Source organism: Pseudorasbora parva, chromosome 6 (assembly GCF_024679245.1).
Source record: "Pseudorasbora parva isolate DD20220531a chromosome 6, ASM2467924v1, whole genome shotgun sequence".
In the NCBI taxonomy this organism is placed as follows: domain Eukaryota; kingdom Metazoa; phylum Chordata; class Actinopteri; order Cypriniformes; family Gobionidae; genus Pseudorasbora; species Pseudorasbora parva.
In genome coordinates this window covers 29895006-29919451 of record NC_090177.1, presented here as the reverse complement: position 1 = coordinate 29919451, position 24446 = coordinate 29895006, and the positions used below count along the sequence as shown (strand labels likewise).

The window sequence follows — 24446 nt, the reverse complement described above, 5'->3', positions numbered from 1 at the left end:
GGTTGATAGCGTGGTTCTTGGGTCACGGCCCACGGCAAGTGTATTTACATAGAAACCAATGTGAATACATCACATTCAGGGACAAAAAAATGATCTATGCATGCATGACCTGTCATTTTATTCGTATTTAAATATGAGGAGGGTGCACACTCTCTTGATTTGAGCATCAAATCCTAATATAAGAATGATTAGTGAAGTATTATGTGACACTGAAGACTGGAGTAATGATGATAAATTCAGCTTTGATCACAGAAATAAATTGCACTTTAGTATATATTCACATAGAGAACAGCTGATTTACATCAGAATAATATTTCACTGTATTACCTTTTATACAATAACTTTTCTTTTACATTGCATAAAATCTATGGAGACTTAATCCACAAGTGTTTGTAATAGGCTACATAAACCAATTATAAAATTGGCATAAAATATAGAAGAAAAAAATTATAGATATTAGTAGTTATTCTTCAGCAGTGTATTTGATATATTACCGAATTAAAAGCAAGAGATGCGAAAAATTATATCGGTTAAAAAAAAAAAAAAGGTATAATGACAACTTTTCTGTCCCCCTCACTTCTGAAAAGATGGCTACGCCCCTGTTTTACCCCCCAAATGCCATTTTTTCCTGGAGAAGTATGTTTCATTGTCATGTTATTTAATATAGTTAACTAATGTTAATAGATGGAACCTTATTGACCATTTTTATTTTATTTTCCAGTTTTTTAATGTATTATCAAAACATGCCAATCAAACAAAATGTAAATGTACACTAAATTTGAAAGGCTTAGTATGTTTGAGAAGTTTGTTTAATGGTATGGAAAGTATTTTTAATATTCTAACTTTAATCATTTTGAAAGAATAACATAAGTCCAACATACTGTCATTCACTATATCTGACACATTGTAACTTACAAGACTTTATTATACAGTAATATTTTAACTTAAAACCTTTAACAGATAGTTCACCCAAATATGAAAATCATTTGCTCACACTCACCTGTTCCAAACCTTTTGGACCCCATTGAGTAAAACAGCCGAAACATTCTTCAAAATATATTCTGTTCCACAGAAGAGAGAAAGAGTCATACAGGTTTGGTACGACATGAAGGTGAGTAATGACAGAATTTTCATTTATTTGGTGAACTACTCCTTTAAACCATAACCTTTTTCCAAACACACCACAGTGTGAAAAGAAAAAAATGATATGTTATTGACATGTCATTTTTGGCAATTTACAATCTGTAATTTGTGAATTTCTTATTTCCAAATGCTGAAAAACGAGGCTTGCACATTTGTCCCACAGGATCCACATAGTTAAACTGTCGAGTTCTCCATTACTGTCGCAGTTGGTGTGCAAGACTCTTGGGTATTTCATAAGTCATTGTTATCAGCAATCCTCTCTGAAAATAACGCAGCCTCAGGCACCTGTGAATGAATTAACATCCATTACATCAGCTCCTCACCGTGCCTGTTGACTCGACTACTGACAATCCTGCGATCTTCACCACTTAGTGTTTAAAAGTGTGTTCACACTTGGCATGTTTGGTTTGATTAAAACAAACCCTTTTGTGATTGCTCTGTTAGTGTGGTTCATTTAAATTGGTGTGAACGCTGCCGTTTGAAACCTGGTGCGCACCAAACAAGTAGACCAAGACTGCTGTAAAGATGGGCCTCGGTCTGCTTCCAAACAAACTCTGGTGCGGTTCGAATGAAATATATGAATGCAACACGGACCAAAGACATGCAAACAGAGACATGATGTCACAAGATGTGACCCTACACTCAAAAAAATGACTTGTCGAATTTACTTTTAAAAGATGTATCTAGTGTTTGCACACAACTATATTAAGCATTTTTTACAATTAGCAATTTAGTTATATAAACAAAAGAAATTCAAGTAAAGCTGACTAAATTTCTTTGAGTAAATACAAACCATTTGAATTTGCCACTCTTACATAATATTTATATGTGTTTACTTAATAATGTTATGTTACATTTATAAAAGTTTATTATGTAAGGTGAACACATTTATCGATTTAATTTACCTTTAAAACTTTCAATTAACAAATTAGAATTAAAAATACAAAAACAACTCATTGGACAAACGCAGTTTTAATTGGGAGCAGGATTTCCATCTTATGAATTTGTGTTTAAGTGCCCACAGCCTAAACACAGGCGCCATTCTTCTGCATAATGGAAACCACAAAATTACAGAAACTCCTGAATGTCCAAAATAACTGAACATTAAACACTAACAAACTAACAACATCTTTCCCTTTACTGATAAACACTTTAAAATAACACTTTAATCCATAAATTGAATCTCCTAATGCAGTCTCTCGCAAAGAATGCTGGGAAATACAGATCCACTGCCCAGTTAGTTATGTCAGCACAAATATTTCATGTAGGTTTAACACAAATGAATTAAGTAAACGTCAGTTTTAAATATATTAGGTTGATTGAACACAATTAAATTAAGCTGAGACCAAATTTTATATGTTTAAGTAAAGTGGACAGAATTTAAATGTGTCATATCTATAGAGCACCTGAATCATTTTTATTGAGGGTACAAAGGACAGAATTATGCGTCTCCGTGTAGTAGATCTTCATTTTTGTGTGTAACGGAGGGATTCCTGCCACTGTTGTGACTCTTTTACACATTATATGCTCTTCACAAGTTCTCAGCTGGTAAAAACACCATCATATGTAGCTTACGCACATACAACATTTAGTGCATTTAGTGCACAGCATTGTTTTGGATGTCCGGTAAGTTCCATCATGAAATACGTAATAAAAGCCGTCCAATCAGGTTGTGAGCATATCCGTGTGTCTTTAGGTTCAGTATGTTTGATGTTAAGCGGACCAGCACTAAATGTGGATTTTTTTAGTGTTTTGTTTTTTGGTCCAGACCAACCGAAATCAACCGAACCCGAACTACAAGTGTGAACACACCCTAAATCATGCTCTCTTATACCTGTGTTCAATGTGGCTATTCTTGAATTGAATATTTGATTCTAAGGGATGACTCATTCAAAAAGAAAAGCCTGTCATCATTTACACGCCTTTATGTTGTTTCAAACCGGTTTGACTTTCTTTCTGTAGTGGAATACAAAAAAAGATTGTCATTATGAAAATAAATACAGGCCCATGCTCTGAGCTGCAGATTTATTAAATGTATTTTTTTAAAGCACCACAACAACTCATATCGTGTCTGTTGTGTTCAACGAGAGTAATTTCTTTGGAGCAGCACAAGACTATTTTATTATTTTCTTTAAATCAACAGTACATTGTAAGTTTGTTTTTATTTTAATTCATATACATGTAAAGATATACAAAATGTGGAAACGTTGTAAACTACAACTGCACATTTATTTTCAAGTGTGATTGGACACTGAATTTGTCATCCATCCTTAGTGACACTGGGTGTAAACTTTGGCTAATAATATTAGGTCTTTTTGGGGCCCTATTTTGATGTGAGCTAATGGACTCCCCGACTGGAGCATGTATCCGTGTTGACTCCTCACATCACTGGACCATGGAGTGTCGTCAAGACAACCTCAAGCTACAAAGAGCCTTCTCAGGCCCATTCAGAGGCACGAGAGAGAGGGGCTTTTGTGCTGGAGTTGTGGGTGGGAAGTAATGTATTCATTTAGTGTGCAAACAGACCAATAAGCATGCTAGCTCTGCTCTGTTCACTTGCGCATTTCATATCTGAACCGCAAACAAAAGTTCACATTGAACATGCTTTCCGTTTGTCAGCAAGATGAATTAGCATTTGAGATGGTCATACAGATTACATATGGAAACAGACACACTCACACAGCCGTACATGAACTCATGCCACAATGAAGCCGACAGCTGAGAGATTAATGACTCTATTACTGAACATTATGCAGAGAGACTATAAGCCATAAAACAAACGCTATGCCTACACCAATGGTGTGAGTTTGTAGCGGAACTATCGGCCTATCTGAGCTAACTTATTTGAAAACAGCCGTTATTTTTGGCACTAGTGGAAGCAGTTTTGAGGTACAATGTTTCAACTTCATGATTACTTGGCTACTTGTGAATCCTGTGAGATTGGATTATAAAACAAAAAACATGATAACATGCAAGTTTTCAAGTGTTTACACATTTCCTCACCCTTGTATCTTCTTTAGTATTCCACAGAAGAAATAAATCTACAGTTATGTTTACAGAATTATACATAATCATACAGGTTTGGAACGACTTGAGGGAGAGTCCTGTTTGGGGTCTCAGAAACGCCAGGAATAAATCATGAAGAAATGTAATAAGGATAGGCCTACATAATGTTTTGTTACAATGTATAGGGTGATTTTAGAGATTTGGCAACTTCGAGTCAGGGGGGAGGGGGAGAGAGGGTACACCATTGCAGTAACAGTTTAGGCCCCAATCTTATATACACTTCCTTTAAATGTAATTTTTTTTAAATCTCAATAATGAATATCCCCTTTTCATACCATACATTACAATGTTATAATGCTAAAAATGATTGATTTTAGTGCTCACTGTCCGTTCACACCAGACGCGTTTTGCGCAAAAAGAAATTGTGCTATGCGCATGTAGCTGGACACGTGAACACGTGAACATTTTGAGTTTACTTGCTTCATTCGCTCTTTTCAAGACAGACTCGAATTCGCGTCATGGAAGGGGCTTCTGTCTGGTGGCTCCAGTCTCGTTGCGAAATGGCTGACATGGATTGTTTTAAAATATGGCGAATAAGCTAATTTAGCTGGATTTAGGTAGCTTGTAGTCTCAATATGTGTGTGTGTGTGTGTGTGTGTGTGTTTGTGTATATATAAATTGAGTAAAGAGCGTTTTTTACAACTTACTAGACTGTCCGACCTCCTCGCTTTTTTCAAGCAAGATCCTTTTCATCCCAGTTTCTATAAAGTACAAAGATGTATCGTACAGGGTATTCTCATATGATTTTGTATTCCTTGTTGTCACTTGAGCAAGCTCCTAAAATGTGTTAATGCGCTACAAATATCCACCAAAGTATAGATTTTTCAACTCGAGTGAATCATGTGTTAAACGGCCCAAATGCTGAATTTGTTCCATGTTATTTGCGCCGCCAAATATCTGTTGGTGTCTTTGCATTGACTCAACATGTAAATGCACCATTAGTATTTTATTTATTTTGTTCATGTATTTATTTTATGTTTAGTTAGTTGTTTGCTTGTTTGTTTGTTTGTTTGTTTTTATTATTTTTTTATATTTTTTTAATTATTATTGTTATTTTGTAATTATTTTTTTATTTTTTTATTTTTTTGGCAAGAGTCTATAATTACAAGCAAATGTTAAGTAGGCCTAATTCATTCATTTAATTGTGGAATTTTGAAGTAGAAAGACTGAAATATTATTTTCTTGTAAAATGTACATAATCTGTTTTATTTACAGCTATAAAAAATAATGTTTGTGCCTTGTGGTATTTTTTTTTGTACTCAAGTGTATTTTTATTAGTTTTATTCTAGCTTTGTGTTTCTGCAACAATAACCCTAGACAGAAATTACATAAACTTCATGTATCATGACAAAAAGAGTAATATCTGTCTGGTTAAGCTGGAATTTAAGGTCAGATGAACATAAAAGGGACTTGAAGGGTAAATAATAGGTTATAATTTCTAAATGTTGCTATTAGTATTAGCGTTGTTGTTGTTATAGGCTGTACAAAATTGTGGTCTGTTGGAAACAAAGAACCAAATCAGTTGAAGGCAAAACACAAGGCTAAAAGGTTTCACAATGATTAGTGGCTGCCTATGAAGTGTTTATCCATGTTGATTTTAATGGCTTTAACTATATATGGATGGCCAATATTATGCTGAGGCCTTTGGCTCCTGTTCAGCTGCCGTAATCAGGGAGCCATTTATGAAACTGTCCTGCAGGAATGTGATTTCGTATGACCAGCCGACATAATTCAGGCAAGTGTGAATGTGAGGGCTGGGTGATATCAGCTGGCTCTTTCATTGGCTAGTGTTTCATCATACTGCTGCTAAATCCAGTTACTCCAGCCCGATGTACAGTCACTGCCTCTGTCTGACACAGCACACGTCCCCTGACTCACATAAGACAGCGCTGTCCTGTCTAGACACAGGAGACGAGTCAAAACGCAACCAAGCTGAATGTTTAAAGGCATAGTCATTTTCAGTGCAAAATGTTTCTACCCCAAATGTTGTTCCTTTCTGTGGAGATTTTGAAGAGTCTTCAGACAGCTTTTTCATAAAAAAGACAGTTCATAATAACTATTGCCATAATAAACAAAAATAATCTGTAAGATTAGCAGTGAGTAGTGTGTACAGTGAGCACAGTGAATTTTGATAGTAATATTTCTTATTTAAACCTGCACTATGTAATTTTTCCGCTAGAAGGCGCTTATAAAAAACAAAGGCGTAGTTTGATGACGCCAAGTTTGAGCTCAGAATCTTGGGACATGTGGTCTTCACCTCACAGCCGGTGGGAAAGAATCAGGATAGGACTCGGGCAGAAATCATGTTCATAGATGCGGTTATTAATGTTACTGTAGTATGAAGCAGAGCAGGACCGAGTGTTGTGGAGCTGAGCAAGACCGCTGGAGTGATTGTTGCAGAACACATGCCTCGCGAGCAGCGGGATTATTATTATTATTATTATTATTATTATTATTATCACTCTATAGTCATATTGCTATAATAAACAGAATAATATATATATATACAGTCCCTGACAAAAGTCTAGTCGCTTGTGTACAAATTGACCTAAAGTGCCGCTGAAATATATTTCTAATCAAGATTTTTTTACAAGAAATGGCTCATTTTAATCCCACCAGCTTTTGTGATAATGTTTCAGTGAAAAACTAAACTTTCAAAAAGTATTCTAATATTCACAGCTTGGTAAAGCCCATTGAGTCAATTTTTGCAAAGACATAAGTGTTGTCACCTTGTCATATGAGCTCCACCTGTGACTAATAATGGATCAATTAGGTCTCAAGTGTGTATAAAAAAGAAGCCCAGTACACTAGACCTTCACATCAACTGCAACTAGACCTCTGCAAACATGCCTAAGATTCTCCCAGAGACTAGAGTTTTGATTATCAAGAGGCTGAAGACCAGATCCACTGCTGATGTGGCAGACACCTTCAATGTGTCTCAGCGTCAAGTACAGAGGATAAAAAAAAAAGATTTGAAGAGACTGGAGACGTTTTTGACAAGCCCAGGTCAGGCAGACCCCGCAAGACAACTGCTCGAGAGGACCGTTTGTTGGCTCGAAAATCCAAGGCCAGCCCATTTTCCACTGCAGCAGAGCTCCACGAGACCTGGTCACCTGAAGTCCCTGTGTCAACCAGAACAGTTTGTCGGATTCTGTCTCGAAATGGCCTCCATGGTCGAATCAGTGCCCAGAAGCCAGCACTAAACAAAAGACAATTGAAAAACCGTGTGGCATTTACCAAGGCCCACAGCCTGCTAAAAGGATGGACGCTGGAAAAGCCGCAAATATTGCAGGAGACCTACTGGAGCCAGAATGGATCCGAGATTCACCCATAAAACAGTGAAGTTTGGTGGCGGAAAAATCATGGTCTGGGGTTACATCCAGTATGGGGGTGTGCGAGAGATCTGAAGGGTGGAAGGCAACATCAATAGTCTAAAATACCAAGAAATCTTAGCTACCTCTTATATTCCCAACCATAAAAGCGGCCAAATTCTGCAGCAGGACGGTGCTCCATCGCATACTTCCATCTCCACATCAAAGTTCCTCAAGGCGAAGAAGATCAAGATGCTCCAGGATTGGCCAGCCCAGTCACCAGACATGAACATCATTGAGCATATGTGGGGTAGGATGAAAGAGGACGCATGGAAGACGAAACCAAAGAATATTGATGAACTCTGGGAGACGTGCAAGACTGCTTTCTTAGCTATTCCTGATGACTTCATCAATAAATTATATGAATCCTTGCCAAACCGCATGGATGCAGTCCTTCAAGCTCATGGAAGTCATACAAGATATTAAATTTGGATCTCACAGCACCACAACTTAATTTGCTGACATATTTTTGTATTTGCAGTAAATTTGTTCAATTTCTGTATAGGCGACAAAACTTTTGTCTTGCCAAAATTTGACCTTTCTGTCTTGATTAAATGATAAATATTTTTTCTATGAAAATTATTTATTTCAGTGCATTAAACATCATTTGGGAGGGTTTTAGCTTTTCAAATGAGCTATTTCTAACACCAATGAATTAATTAAAAGTCAGGTTAATATCAGGTATTTCTAAAAAATAGATAAGCGACAAGACTTTTGTCAGGGACTGTATATATATATATATATATATATATATATATATATATATATATATATATATATATATATATATATATATATATATATATATATATATATATATATACACACACACAAATATTTATATATACAAATATTTATTTTACAAATAAATATTTTTGAGATTATCAGTGAGTAGTTATGTAATTAGTAAATATGTAATTATATATACACATACACATGAATTTGAATATTTAATAAAAAAAATTAATATTTATATATAAATTATTTATATATTGTGTAAATATATATACATTATACATGCTAATATTTCTTAAATATATAAACATTTCTGTGTGTGTTTTTATATACATAATAATTACACAGAATACACATGTAAACACCAACTTTTACTTTGGATTAATCGTTTGACAGCACTATTAATTATTATTATTAATATTATTATTAATGATAATAATTATCGCTGTAAATAATAATAATAATTTACATTTAAATTTATCTTTATATTTATATTATTTTTATAGTCATAGTGCCATAATATACATAAATATGTATTATGAAAATATGCATTATACAAGTAGTTACTCATAAGATTATTATCTTTTCATTGTTGCGTAAGATATTATTTCATTACTCAAAAAAATAGGATTCAATTATTAAATTAATTATCAAAATATCACTTAATCATTATTAAATCATTGTTTATTGTAATAAATATTATTATTTATGTGTATTAGATAATGATAATGGTATGCTCTTTACACAAAGATAGTGGCTATTATGGTAAGCTATTGGAAAAGAGAATTAAGACTTCATTAAAAACACATTCATTTGATATGACATAAGGGCGGTAAATAATGAGTAAATTCCATTTTTGCATCTGAAATAATCCCTTTAATGTTCAGATGTAGATGAAGGCATGTTAGGAAACGGTGACTTGGCTCTCCTGACCCTTCCCTGACCTCAGCTTGGCACCAGCCTTAGATGCCTAATTAAGTCCCTGTCACATCTGAAGTCACTCAGACACTCTTTCCTTGTTCCATCACTGTACGATTCATCAGAGCAGCACACAGCTAGCATCTGGAGTTCACTATAAAGGCAGAGAGTGTGTTGAATAATTGAAAATGTCCCAAACCTCAAGCCTGTCCAAGGACTTCCCCCAATAAACATGGCCACGTGAACCCTATTTTTATCTGAATGTGTGAAGGGGCTCCAAAAGTGACTGTTCACCCTCACCTGCAGGTGTGCGGGTCGTCCCCCACCCCACAGTTTGAAACCGGTTTTGTTTTTTACCACCCAGCTGAAACTGTGGGATTTCTTTTCTGGTCAGTCAGGCAGGACAAAGGCTAGTTTCTCAGAGGGGGACGGACATCACCCTTTTGAAAAGGGTTATGATGGGAAAAAGCATTAAAAATGCATGACACGCAGCCATATTAAGAAGCTGCTGGGGGCCTTTAAATGCTCTTCAAACAAAGTGACTTGCATTGTGTTAGAGAGATGTTGAACATGTGCCTCATTAAATTTGATTTATCAGTTTTGAACTCTGATACACAAGTCCGTAATGTCTTGCCAAATCCTGAAATGCAGTCCGTTTAATTATGATTACATATAATTTCAGTAATTAACCTTGGCAGATGTTCTCTTTTCCTCACTCTCAATCACTCATCCCGCTTCCTTCCTTTCTTGATCAGCATGTAGTTGTTTTCAATGGTCTGTTTGGCAGCTGCTGTCAATGCTTTTGTGCCGCTGCCCAGCATTCAGTACTTCGCCACATAAACCAAAATTCACATCAGCAGTTGTGCTTCTGCATTGATCGCTTCTGCATTGAGAATGTGCAAAAAGACTGAATCCCAATTTGCAAACACTGAAAAAAAAAACGGTGTAGGGTTTACAGTAACACTTTACAACATGTCTCTTTTGTTAACATTTGTTAATGCATTAACTAACAATGAGTAGTATATTCTTACAGCAGTTATTAACCGTTGTTAATGTTAGTTAAATGGCCATGACATAAGAAATCAAATTTGCCTTGGGAAAATTTATGTGAGCATCGCGTCAAAAGCAAATAGAACCCATTAAAATCACTGACACTGTTCACACTAGTTCAGTCATGACAACTCTTAGAATAGTTTGAACACAGTTTTATACATTGAGTAATGGTGCTGTAGATGTAAGTAGGATTTGTTTGGTAGATGTGAGTAGATCTGCAGGAAACTCTGCAAACTCTGCTAGTCTATGAAAACACTGAAAATAAAACTGATGCTGTTGCATAGCAAGCATACATACTTGCTCCATAAAACAAGGTGACATTAAGTGCTACAGCAAAGAGAACCCCGTTGCAGATTTAGACAGGTGGTGCTGGGGTGGAGGAGGGTTAAGACGAGTGTGCCGTCTAACGCTACCAGTGTCAGACCGAAATATATGCTTACTAGGTAGGAAGACACAGTGTCCTGTTTGACACTGTGAAGCTGCTTTGACACAATCGTGATTGTAAAAACGCTATATAAATAAAGTTGATTGAGTTGATTGAAGAAATGCCCGAACGGCTGTAGCTCCAGCCGTGAGACTACCAATTAGCGGTACGTTCGAGTTCCATGACTGAGCTGGGTATACAGATGCACGTTCCGTTTCTGACATATCCATGAGCATGAGTCTGCCGACAGCAGGACAAATGGAAGAAAGAACGAACATTCGCACTGACGGATCCAATTTAAACAGCTCTTTCGCGTCTCTGTAAAGACATCAGTAGGATCATAGTATTGGAAATAAGTGGATGGTTTATTTTAATGGTGTCCTGGATCGTGTCTGATGATTATATATTTGTTCAGAGCATTTTGATTGTAAACAAGGCAGTGTAGTAGAGAGTTTGCAAAGAAACTGTTGTTGAAAGATAAAGCAGTCAATTGTATCAGATCTGACAGCAGATGCATCTCAAACGAAGTAAGTTGTTTCATAATGCTTTGTCTGTAAATGGTTTTACATGGATAATGTTTTCAAAACTCTGGCGTGCAATAGCGAGTTGGCATTTATATTGAATGAGGGTCAGAATGTTTTTTCACATATGCGTGTGTGTGCGTGTGTGTGTGTGATGGAACCTTATTGTAAAGTGTAACTGGACTGTTACTTACAAGAGTTACTTTGTAAAATGTACTTGCAATTTCTGAGTGAAAACGGCTTCAAACTGCAAGTAACTTGTTGAATTAAACATCCAATTTTAAAGTAAACTGACTGGGAACAATATATGTACACCAATAATCTTCGAAAAATATATTTAGTGCACTGTTTTAGTTAATTAAAATAAAGCTGAAGTAAAATTAAATTAAAAATATTTGTTGAAAAACAAACTTAAACCAGCACTAGGTAGATTTTGCTCTCAGGGTCCCTCTACAGTTGGAAAACAGTATTGTCTTGTGTTTACGCGGGGGTGTTGGTGGAAGTGACGTATATGCCGTAAAGCAGTCAAATTTTGTAGTTCTTTTTGTTCTCGGGTTACTACCCGAAACCCGAATTTTAAAAGTATGATTAAAAACGATACAGACCCCATCAGGCTATGGCAGACGTGTCATTCAACCTATCGTAAGTTGATGTATCATCACAAGAGTCTTGAAAATATATTATGAAGGTTGAAAAGTTACCTAGTGCTGCTTTAAAAAATCTTCAGAATTAGAAAACTGAAACTGAAAACATACAAAATAAAAGCAAATTCAAAGTATTAATACATATAACAGTATAGATCATACTAAAGTAACACTGGGTTGGATAGCAGTCAGTTGAACTCTATCTCCCCCTTTAGTACAGTACCACACACATTTGCAATGTGTTGGCTAAGCATTTGTGTCTTCATTTGCATACTCAAGCCAGGAGTAGTATTAAATCATAAATTGCACCTTGAACAAGGGGGTTATGGGTAATATTAGCCTAAAATGGCATGCATGTGTGCGTACGTAGCCTCCTCTAAAATCCATTCTAGGATTTAGGACACACCTCCTAACATTTAGCATGCTATACAACTCATAATGTGAATTATATGTTAATATTGATCACATGTGGTTCTGTTCTCATACTGTGATTGTTTTCCGTGATGTGATGTGGCATTTGTAGGGTATTATGGAGTTTCTGTCCGTACACTGGCACATTGAGCCACAAATAAAGTCGCTCGCGTTGGTTTCTGTGCCAAGTGTAATTGTGGGCACAGGCGAGCTTGTGAAAGAGACTTCGAGAGACCACAGCATGACAGCGACGGCACAGGCCGATACAGTGAGACTGGTGAGAAACAGTAGACTTGGCTGTGTGAGTTTGGTAGTGTCTCCACCCCATCTGTAACCGTGACATCGGTGGTTTAGGACGGGGATATTTTTAGTGCTGAGGGTCCAGCTGTCATGGGAAGTTTGTCTGCTTGAAGGAAGTGGGACACTGTCAGAACTCTGGGTTTGAGCGTAATGCTGTTTTGGATCATTTATTTGTTTTATGGCTGTTCATTGCAGACAGGCTGCTGGGAAGTCCTGGGCCTGGTTGCATGAAAGCCCTTAAGTTAAGAAATGTTATTAGGTAAAACATGGGTTATGGGTTGCATTGGAAGGGCTCATCCTATTTTAAGTAACCAATAAAATGGAATTATGTCACACAGCCATGAATCATGATTTTCTGCTTGCTAGTCAGTAGTGACGAGCGCTTAAACAACAAACTTCGTGAAGCTTCGAAACCTTTGCGAAACATTTGTTTCGGGCCATGAACCAGTGTTTATATGGCTTTTACCTCTAATGATGATCTTGGATCAATTTTATACATTTGTAGACATTTAATAAAAAGGAAGAGTTCACTGAAAACCCTAATAAGTTGTTTCAACTCAGCTGATTTGAGTAAACTCGTTCCCTCAATTCAATTGAGTAATGGAGTCTCCCAAAACTTGTATATTTAAGTTCACTTAACTTGGTGCTTTCGTTCACTGTACTTAAAGTTCACCAACCTGGATACACAGTTCAGTACACCATGCTGGGTACAACCAATCAAAACTTCCCCATGGGTCCCAACATGCATTGTGGCATGAATAAATTATGCATCGAAATTGTGACTAATTTTCTTTGATTCTTACTATTTTCTTTTACTTTTGCTGTTTTCTTCTGATGTTTTTATAGCTTGTTTTATGTTCAGAGTTGTTTATTGGAATATATATTTTTTTTCTTTTTTTTTCTCACCATTGTAGAGATTTATACGTGGATTCTTGATGTCTGTGTGTGGATTCTTGATCTCTGTGTGTGTCTAACTAATGCCGTTGATTATAAAAAAAAAAAAAAGTGCAATTACCATAACAATGAATGATCTCATGGTTATTATTATTAATTCTTCAAAACTATTAATAACCACTTCGACATCCAGAGCATTAGACTCTGTTTGAGATCATGGATTCTGTCATCACATGATGATGTTTTATCTTGACTTTGTGTTACACAACAAATGTGTCTCACAAACACAAAGCAGCCAGAGAAACATTAATATTACACAGTCAAGGGTCAAGAGCCCAACTAAAGCAAACACTGATCTCCATCATGGTGACTTCTAACAAAACTATTATTTCATTAAAACAGAAATAAAGTCAATCTGGTTAGTTATAAGTTAGTTCACATATTATTGTTAGCTTTAGAAACTTACGAATTTTAAGAATTTAAGATTGCACACAATGAAAAAGTCTCCATCTTAATTTGAATCAGCAACAGACGAGGCGAAAAGGACCCGCCTTTTGTAAATGTCCTCTAATCAGTGAATTAGTTCTTGTTGCCAGACAGAACTCCTGGCATGGCCAATCACATCAAAGCAAGACCAAAATTATCTATTTTAATTAGTTATGATTTTGAGTTCATTCAACTTGAAATCTTAACCTGTTTTTTGAAGGTTAATAAGTTATACTAACTTATATTTGTGAGTTTCTGGACTAAACTAGTAATATTTAGTCAAGATAACTTGATTTGTTTAAGTAAAGACAACATTAGGGTTTACAGTGTTGTAGTTAAAAGTCTCAAATTGGTCTCATTAACCAAGCTCTCCATTAAAGCATATTGTTAGATTGGATGTTTTGTTAATTGCATTTAATAGATGAAAACCTTCAATAAAACATTTGTAATTGGTTTGTAAAATGTTTTATGCATGTTTTTGTTGCATTTGGGTTGTTGGCGTGACATGGCATTTTCACTGTCTCAGATAAAAATGAATATAATTAGTATTGTCATCAAATACAGAAACTGGTTAAACATTTGTTTGTCTTACATGGACCTGTTGATATGAAAACTGCTTTGTTATTAGAATTTTTTATTTTATTTTTTATTTTAAAAAATTATTAGCCAAATCTCATAATTGTCCTAGTGCGACTGTCTCAAGCACGGTTCAGTAATTTACAACGTCTATACATTTAAAAAGAAAAGGATACAAATGTTAATAAATACTGTTTTAGTAAATAGCAATCATTTTTTTCATCCATATATTTCATATATTTCTACAAGTGTAGAAACTTGTCACTGAAAGCCATGTCCTCCGGTGTGACACCATATCCTGATTTTTATATTAGGCATTTCCATTGGCAAGTTTAATTAGTTTTTGGACCCCATTCAAGGTCATATTACTGAAGCCCATGATGTGCACATGGTACGTTTTTGTCTCCAAACTTTTGTGGAACCACTATAAAAGTGTTAAAGGGTTAGTTCACCCAAAAATGAAAATTCTCTCATTAATTACTTACCCTAATGTTGTTCGACAGTCATAAGACATCTGTTCCGTTCATCTTCGGAACACAAATGAAGATATTTTTGTTGAAATCCGATGGCTCAGAAAGGCCTTCATTGACACCAATGTCATTTCCTCTCTCAAGACCAATAAAAGGCACTAAAGACATGATTACAAAGCCCATCTCACTACAGTGGCTCTACAATCACTTTATTAAGTGACGAGAATAGTTTTTGTGCGCAAAAAACAACAAAAACGAAATAACGACAAAGCTCCGAACTGTTATTAATCAACATATCGATTCATGATTCGGAAACCAATCAGTATTTGTTTTTTTTGTTTTTTTTACCTCATTTTAGACGAATCTCATCTAGTATTCCCAATGCCATTACTTTCGTCAAGTAAGGTCAAAAACTTTTCGTGATCATAGATATATATTTACATAGATGCATTATTCGACCGATCCGCACAGGCACTAAGGAGGAATCTATATATATATATATGATTGCGCCGGGTTATGAGGTAAAAAAATAACACAAATACTGTTTGGTTTCTAGCAGAAACCGATCGTTTCGTGTCTTAAGACATCAATGTGTCGCCACGAGCCACAGGGTTTAATATGGATTCGTATGTCTATTTGTTTTTTACTCTCATAGAAAAACACCCCATTGACATGCATTATACGAGCAACGGTTGGAGTTAAAAAATCTTCATTTGTGTTGTACTGAAGAAACAAACACACCTACATCTTGGGTGCCGTGGGGGTAAGCAGATAAACATCAAATTATCATTGTTGGGTGAACTATCCCTTAAAATCAAAACACAATATGGTTGCTCATTTTAGATCAGATGCGTCTTCCCTGTCTAGGCGGGCAGTTCTTGGCTAGTGTGAGCTGCAAAGTTGGACAGACATTATCTTGATAGTGAAAAGTCCAGCTACGCAATAAGGAAAGGTCAACAATAGTGTCTGGAATGCAGGGTATGCTGCGATGCCCCTCTATGTTCAACAGCTCTATTAATAACACTCTCTCTCTCATGAGCATGCTACTGTTTCTCCCTCTTACTCCATCATTTCTCTTTCGATTCTCACGCCTTCCTGGAAAAATCTGAAATACAGCCGGGGATTGTTCGCAACACCCATTCACCATATTTTACAGACAAATCTCTTTTAGGGGAGAGGCTAACGACATCGGTTTGATATCTGAAAAGACGTCTCATACGCTGTGAATTATGTTTCAGTCCTCTTTCTACGTGCTGAATGGCCGCATTGTCCCACGAGATGGATAAATAGCTTTCTTAATCATCCAGAGTGGCAACTTTTCATGTTCATTGTCATGCCCAATGAGGCGTGACAGCGTAACATTCTGTTAGGGACCATAAAAATGTGGGGTCACTGCCAACCCCTCCCAGAGAGACAGAGGGGTCAGTCTCCTCTTGGCGCTGCTGTGTGAGGCATGCCTCACGGGCCTGACGTTGCCCTGCCGGTCCCGGCATCTATCTATGCCCCTGGGAACGCTTCCAAACAATACACTCCCTTCAGCCCAGGGACATTTCGGAGGGGCCTGCTCAGAGTTTTATCCTTTAATACAGGGTGAAGTGCTTGTCATTCTTGTGTGGAATCCTTGCTCTCTCTCTCTCTCTCTTTTGCTTCCTCCTTCCCCCCCTCTTTTTCTATGACTGGTCTGTGAAGAGGAGATTCTACATTGTGTCGGCCTTAACTGTCATTGGTGTTAAATCAACACCACCTGCATGTCTATTCTAGGGAAGATTTAAAAGCAGTCGGCCTAACGAGCCTCTATTATTCGGTTTGCTGTTCGCTAACTGTGGAGGTTGAGCTCTTTTTGAGACCTTTTGTCTGTGCTGCTTTTCAGAGTGCAACCTAATGTTGAGGGGGGGTTTCTAAATACTCAACAGGACCTCTTGGAACACACCTCTAAAATCCGGTAATAGGTCAGCTTGGGGCACTTTTATTTGTTTGGTTTGGTTAATAGTAACTAGATTGGGGTCAAGTCATTCTCTGGTAACTTGAAATTCAGTGAATTAATTGGACATATGTCTTACTATACGGCTTGGCAGAGACACTCAGTTTGGTTAAGTTAGCAACTTACTATACAAACGTTTGGTTGTAGCAGTTAGCTCATTTTCTGACTGTTTTGGTACTTGTTTTAGTGGCGCATCGTATAGTTTTAAACAAAGAAATGAACAATACTTTTTTTATTTTTACAAATGATGTACTTTTATACATTATGTTTTAAATTATATATTATGTGTCCAAAGTTATGTACTTTAATATTAGATGACTAGCCTAGAAAACACTGTTCTGTTTTACATAATGGTGGTCTCCTCTCGTGGTGGCTTCCATGTTGGTCCTATGACAAGCTGAATACTTCTCATTTCCTATTCTCTTATGAGCTCTTACTTTTTAGTGAACCAAAAACATCTAGCATGGCCAGTGAAATCTTATTCTTGAGCTAATGAATATTATAAGCTGGTTATTTGATGGACACTATATCACAGCACTATATATAAAATGAACCTGCTTGTATAAATCTTTTGCTCAAGAATCAGACTTGCCAAACAAATGACTCTTTTGAGACGGTTCTTTTGAGTGAATCAAAAACACACAGCACAATCAATAAAAATATACTCATAAGAATTTTTTGCTCATGAATCAGACTTGCCAAGCAAATGACTCTTTTGAGATGGTTCTTTTGAGTGAATCAAACAAATTTAGCACAATCAATGCAAATAACATCCTCGTGTAGACTCTTTTGCTCAGGAATTAAACTTACCAAGCAAATTATTCTCATGAGCCGCTACTTTTTAATAAACACCTTCATGAATCCATAGGAGCAGAATCATTCTCTGAACCGCAAGTCCTTCATTTTGTCTTTCCTAAGTCCATGAACCCAGAGCTGTTACTGTTTTATATTGTATTTACGATTATGAGATTTAGTAGTTTAGTAGAGATGAGTAGTTACTGACAGTATTTTTTTTAAAACAACTAATGTGAACTCATGTTTTGTTCTTTTGTTGTTTTGCATGTATTATTGAAATGATCCAAGCATTTCTGATTTCAAAATACTACTTCCTTAAAATGGAAAGAATCGTTATTGTAACCATTAAGGAACACAAATCTTTAAACCTGTTTAATTCTTTATGATTCTGTTTCCCCTTTTATCTCTAAGTTGGTATACTCAAGTTGTTGCGTGGTTATTGCCAGGTTAATAATTTGTTAGCAGGAAATAGTAAAGCTAAGGATATGTAACTGACCATGGCTAACATGTCATGAATAATAAGACTGTAAAATCCTCTTATTCATTGGCCTGCAGTCAGTTTTGTAAGTGTCTTTCTACTGTGCATTTATTCCATGCTGACTTGGAGAACGAAATCAGTTGTGGACAAGGGAATGTGGGCAATGAAAGGAGGTTGCTCCGCTTCGGGAAGTGGTGAATCGGGTGATGCTGAACGATTGCACAAGTCATCAAATCACATTATTTCACTTTTTATCTTATTGATTGTGTAGGTCAGCTTGAATTGCTTCAAGAAATCTGAGACTACTACCCTATAATGGCTTCTTATTAATCACATCTAATTCATATAAAACATCATCGACAGTTTGCCTCCTCAGAGTACAGGATCTCTGCCAATCTGCTACTGCAGTGCAATGCATTAGGGCCTCGATGGTGACTTAGGGCCCATATCATCCAATTTCCTGTCAGAGAAGCATTGCTCAGCTCAACAGCTGTGTCTCCAATGAGCCACAATGGCATTAAGCCTCCTGTCTTCAGATTGCTCAATGCCGGTCTGTGTAAGAGCTAATCGGCATGTTTTTCTACCCTCACAGACTGTCTCCACAGGCATGTGCTATGCCACTGGATAACCAAGAGGACAGCAGCCTCCCGAACATTATATGTCTGACAAATGGTATGTGTGTTATTTTCCCATCATATTTCTTAAATATGGCTGTTTTTACAGGCCTTGTCTGAAGATCATTGCCTTGTGTCATAATCATAATTCATTTATACTGTATATTTGACCATTTAATTCTATAGCATACACTTACAAATACATGTTTATCAAGTTTTTTGTTTATATTGCATGGTACCACTCTTATTAAGTACCTTCATAATGTTTATATATGTGCTTGAAAAAAACAGGAAACACGTTTTACCTAGTATTATTGTTTTTGAGAGCGCATCATACTATGGTGTTTTTTATTTCTTTGTTAATTTCTTTATTGTCTTTTTTTTCATTTAATACCATCATTGTATGGCACCACCACAACACTTTTTTATTAAGTACTTATTAAAATTGTTCTGTTAATATTCATCTCATAAGGACAATCCCATTGGAACTTGTCGTAAATGGTTAGTTCACCCAAAAATAAAATTTATGTCATTAATAATATTAAAACACCCTAATGTTGTTCCACACCCGTAAGACCTCTGTTCATCTTCGAAACAGTCCGAGAGCGTATGCAAGTGTATGCACACTATACTGTCCATGTCCAGAAAGGGAATAAAAACATCATCAAAGTAGTCCATATGTGACATCAGTTGGTTAATTAGAATCTCTTGAAGTAACTAAAATACATTTTGGTCCAAAAATAACGAAAACTGACTTTATTCAGCATCATCTTCTCTTTCGGGTTTGTTTTCAATCCTCAAATAAAGATTCAAATGGTCATGAATCAGCGTATTGATTCATGATTCGGATCGCCAATATCACGTGATTTCAGCAGTTTGACACGCGATCCGAATCATGAATCAATACGCTGATTCAAAACCATTCAAATCTTTATTTGAGGATTGAATACAAACCCGGAAGTTGTAGTTTTTGTAATTTTTGGACCAAAATGTATTTTCGATGCTTCAAGAGATTCTAATTAACCCACTGATGTCACATATGGGCTACTTTATGATGTTTTTATTCGCTTTCTGGACATGGACAGTATAGTGTCCATAGACTTCCATACGCTCTCGGACTAAATATAAATATCTTAAACTGTGTTCCGAAGATGAACGAAGATGTCTTACGGTGTGGAACAACATTAGAGTGAGTCATTAATGATATGAAATTCATTTTTGGGTGAACTAACCCTTTAATTAAAAAAAACTCCTGATGATTATTGTTCATTTGTGTATAGTTATCCCTAACATGCCTTTGATTAACTGTACTATGTTTGGCACTGTGCTGTGAGCTAATTCTGCTGTAATACTGACTCATGTCTTGTGCGATCAGTGTTTTTGCAGTGCAGTGTGGGATGGCCCTCATCTTGACCCTGCTTCAGTCCCTCATCCTGGGTGTTCTGGGGATCCACAGCAGTTACCCTCGCTTCTCTTCCAACAACACAGTCTTCCAGCACCTGGCATTGCACCCCAACCCCAGCAGAGGAACGGTCTACGTGGGGGCTCGGGACCATCTGTTCCAGCTGGCTGGCCTTGATGGCCTCCGTCTTGAACTGGATGAGAGAACCGGCCCAGTGAGAGACAGCAAGGACTGCCTGCCTCCAGTAAACCTGGAGAACTGCCCTCAGGCTGGCCTCGTTAGCAACCACAATAAGCTACTGTTAGTGGATCCATACTCCCTCCAGCTCATCACCTGTGGCAGTGTACACCAGGGCACATGCCAGAAACGCAGCCTAGCCAATGTGAAAGAAGTTCTCTTCTCTGCCGAGAGACCTGTCGATACGCAGTACGTGGCAGCTAACGACCCCACAGTGTCGACGGTTGGGCTTGTGGTGCGACCGCAAGACAAGGATCCCGTCCTTTATGTGGGCCGAGGCTACACCAGCAGTCACCCGCCGGTCTCCACTCGCCAACTTTCGGCAGAGCCAGTGTTTTCTTACGAGGAAACCGCCAAGCTCGCCGTTGCCGGACGCCTCTCGGAGTATGATCACAATTTTGTCGCAACCTTTGCGAGACGCAATCACGTCTACTTTTTATTCTATAGGCGCGACTTAAAAGCTCCCTCACGGGAATATCGTACATACGTGGCTCGGGTTTGCCTGGACGATCAGGCGTATTACTCTTACGTTGAGGTACCGCTAGTGTGCCGCTCAAACTTAACAGGAAGAAACAACAATTTCCTCCAGGGAGCGCAGGTAGGCGGTGAGGAATTTGGAGACTCGCAAGTTTTGATGGGAGTTTTTTCGACGTCGGTGAGTGCTGCTAATGGGCTCAGTGAGGAATCGACATTGTGTGTGTACTCTCTGGATGAAGTGGACCGTGCTATTGATGCTACACGAGACCTGTGCTACACGCAGTATGGGGAGAAAGAAAACAACAAGGTGGCATACATTGAGTACGACGTTAAATCCAACTGTGCCAACCTGCCTACGGTGAGTGAATAGATTAAAGTTTCAGGTATAGTCTTAAGCTGTTGCCTAATGAAGAATGACACAATATTATAGTAACAGGAAGAATCCCCTTTTCTAAATTTTAAAGTTGGCTTAAGCTCTGCCCCTTTGAAAGTGGAAAGTGAAAGTGCCCTTTTCGATCGGACCACAGTGCCCCCGCGAACGCGATTTCCACCGTGATCCAATCGCGATTTCTACCGAGGGGGACCCCAATCATCCAGTGTTATTTATTTTGTTCAGTTGAGTACTTACAATAGCCCAAATGTTTCGAACTATTTGTAAATTGTGAGAAATTTGCTATTTTAATTAAAGGGTTACTTCAGTGATTAGCATATGGTTTTGTATCAGTAGAAACCCTGAAGTATATTCGAGTGATTGTGCTTTCCCCCCTCATATCCCCCTGAGACAAGAGATTTATGCATTTTATTTCTGGAAAAATTCCTCCTATGATGCAAATTGACGATATTTGCATCATAGGAGGAATGTTTGGCCAAAGGCTAAAGACTACAGCCAGCAGAGGGAGCTATTTCCACATGTTTTGAACCCGCATATGGGGGATGGGAGATCACACTCAGAGCTCAGCTCACAGCTACAGGCACTACAGAGCTATGGCGAGCAATGTAAGTCTTAACTTCTCAAATTAATTTCTATGAAAGTTAAGCTTGCAAAGGCATGAACTGAAACGCGCCAGACTGAACTCACATTGTGAATGTATGCCACGAGTGTAGTCGCGATTACCTCAGCTCTCATCACGAGAGCTCATCAGCTCATTTATCTGACTCCTGCAGTTAGTGCTCAGTGCTGTGATACTCGCGCTGTGACTCACTCATTATATTGAACAGACACGTTCAGTTTTTAATTGTAGTTTCTTCTCCAACTCAGTCACAGTAATCAAGTAGGTGGCTTTGGGAATGTCCTCACAGGGAAGCAAAGCATTCTGGGAATTGTAGTCTTTCATCCCCATGAGACAAAAATAAATGTTTTGTCTTTTCTCAGTCTAGAAGGCACCAAATTCAAAAATATTTTCACATTTCTACTACATTGATGACTCAGTTTAAATACAGATTCATCTTCCCAGCGCTGAAGTAGCCCTTTAAGGAACTGGGATGTCTGAGGGAGTCGCCTGTCATTTGTGTCATATCTGTGTTACCCTCGGTTTTCCGGTTTTATTCTGCAGAAGCGCTTTACTCTTAGCAGTGTGAACAAGTGTCACAGCAGCCGCTGAGCGAAAGCACAGAGTAACATCATAAAATCATTTTAAACACACTTAAAAGTATCTAATATAATAAACAGAGCTGCTTTACCTCACACTCATGACCGGAAAAGCGGAAATGGCGCCGGTGACTGTGTCCCGTCATAATAAGTCCCGTTGGTCACGAGGCGTGTGTTCTGCAACAATCACTCCAGCGGTCTTGCTCAGCTCTACAACACTACTACAGTAACGTTAATAATCGCATCCATGAACATGATTTCTGCCCGAGTCCTATCACGATTCTTTTCCACCGGCTGTCCCAGTGACTGTCCCAAGATTCTGAGCTCAAATTAGGCGTCATCAAACTACACCTTTGTTTTTAATAAGCGCCCTCTAGCGGATGGAAAAATGACATAGTGCAGCTTTAAACGGGTGAGAGTGCGAAAAGTATCGCACCACTTTTTTTTTACACTGTATACCTATGTCTCTGTTTCAAACGCTTCATGACACTGTTAGGTGGCCTTTACCTAGCCTGAAATAAAGATTAGAAAAGCTAGAAAATATAAAATATGCTAGAAGTGTAACTATTTGATTCTGACACGGACTTGCAGTGTTTGTTTTACAAGAACATTTGACAGATGCAGTTCACTCTCTTCACATTGAAACATTATACATATAAATTATCCATATAAATAAGTTTCGAGGTCAACCATTTCCACATAATCATCATAGTAGTTTAACTTTGATTGAAAAGCATGGAAAAATGGGAAAGGGATGCCCACAACGTAGCTCTAGGGAACTGGGCCGCATAATTTTCCTCTAACGGTGTGTGTTCAAAGTAACATTTATCCTAATTTAGATGCATTGCTCCTCATTAATTCTCAGGCAAATTGCTTTAGCTCATACTATTCTGCCTGCCATGATCTGAGTGAATTATGATTTAGTGACTTTGATGACCATAAGACAGGCCTACCTAGCATTACTCCTAACAAGATCTTCAGACAAATCAAAGACCTCAAGGATGTGGGCTCACAGGCAAACAACCTCTTCGTGACCTCCATGTATGTGCCCATTCAGCATCCAGAACCCGGCCTGCTCACTCTAAACAGGGTTATTCGGATCAATAAACCCCACAAGCTTAAACTACTAATGATGTCTGCTAGAAGAGGGGGCAGGATGGAGAAATACATGTCTGAGGAGGATTAGATATCTAGAAGACTTCTAGAAAGAAGAAGAATTGCCCGTTAAAATGATGGTTTACATAAATAAATTCTGTCATAATTTCCTCATTTTGTTACAAACCTGTATGGATTAAGTCCAAAGTACATACGCGATGGTCCACTTGACATAATTTTCATCATTAGAAGGGCATGCGGACGTCTGAATGCAACCACGTTTGTGTGTCCACTGTGACTTGAATGCTTAAAGTCCACTATATGTGGGACACCAAAGGAGATATTCTGCAGAATGGTCATGCCATCATGTCTTTCCTACATTGAAAGTGAATGGGGATGCTTTCATTCTCCAAAAATGACAAAAAAAAGTATGTGCCCTAAGGTTAGTGTGAGTTAGGGTACCATTAGATTGGATAGACCAATGACCAATGTACCATAAATGGGATCTTACTGGCCATATTCTTGAAGCCGCTCAATATCTATTGTGCAACTTTTTGTTTTTGTTTTTTGCTTTACTAAAATCGTGACTTAAATGTTGGTCTGTTCATCCCACAAAGCTATCATATGACTTCAGATGACTTATGTATGGGACAGGTTATACAAACTTCTTGTATAATGCTTTTTTTTTTTTGTCAGTTACTGGAGTTTGACGGCTTCCCCATCCAGTTTTATTTACTGTAAATGAGCATCTTGAACATTCTTTAAAA

General features: G+C 37.5%; 1 protein-coding gene across 4 annotated transcripts in view; it reads left to right on the top strand.

Moving 5' to 3' along the window:
- The window catches only part of plxnb1a (plexin b1a), a 102483-nt gene that overhangs the window by 35474 nt on the left and 42563 nt on the right, over window positions 1-24446 (top strand). For 3 of the 4 annotated variants that reach the window (XM_067446624.1, XM_067446623.1, XM_067446621.1), the window contains exon 1: window positions 20239-21354. In XM_067446624.1, coding sequence (XP_067302725.1) covers window positions 20239-21354 — 1116 coding nt within the window. Of the gene's footprint in view, window positions 1-18858; window positions 18939-20238; window positions 21355-24446 lie in introns of those variants that run through there. The other variant, XM_067446622.1, reaches the window with a different exon arrangement.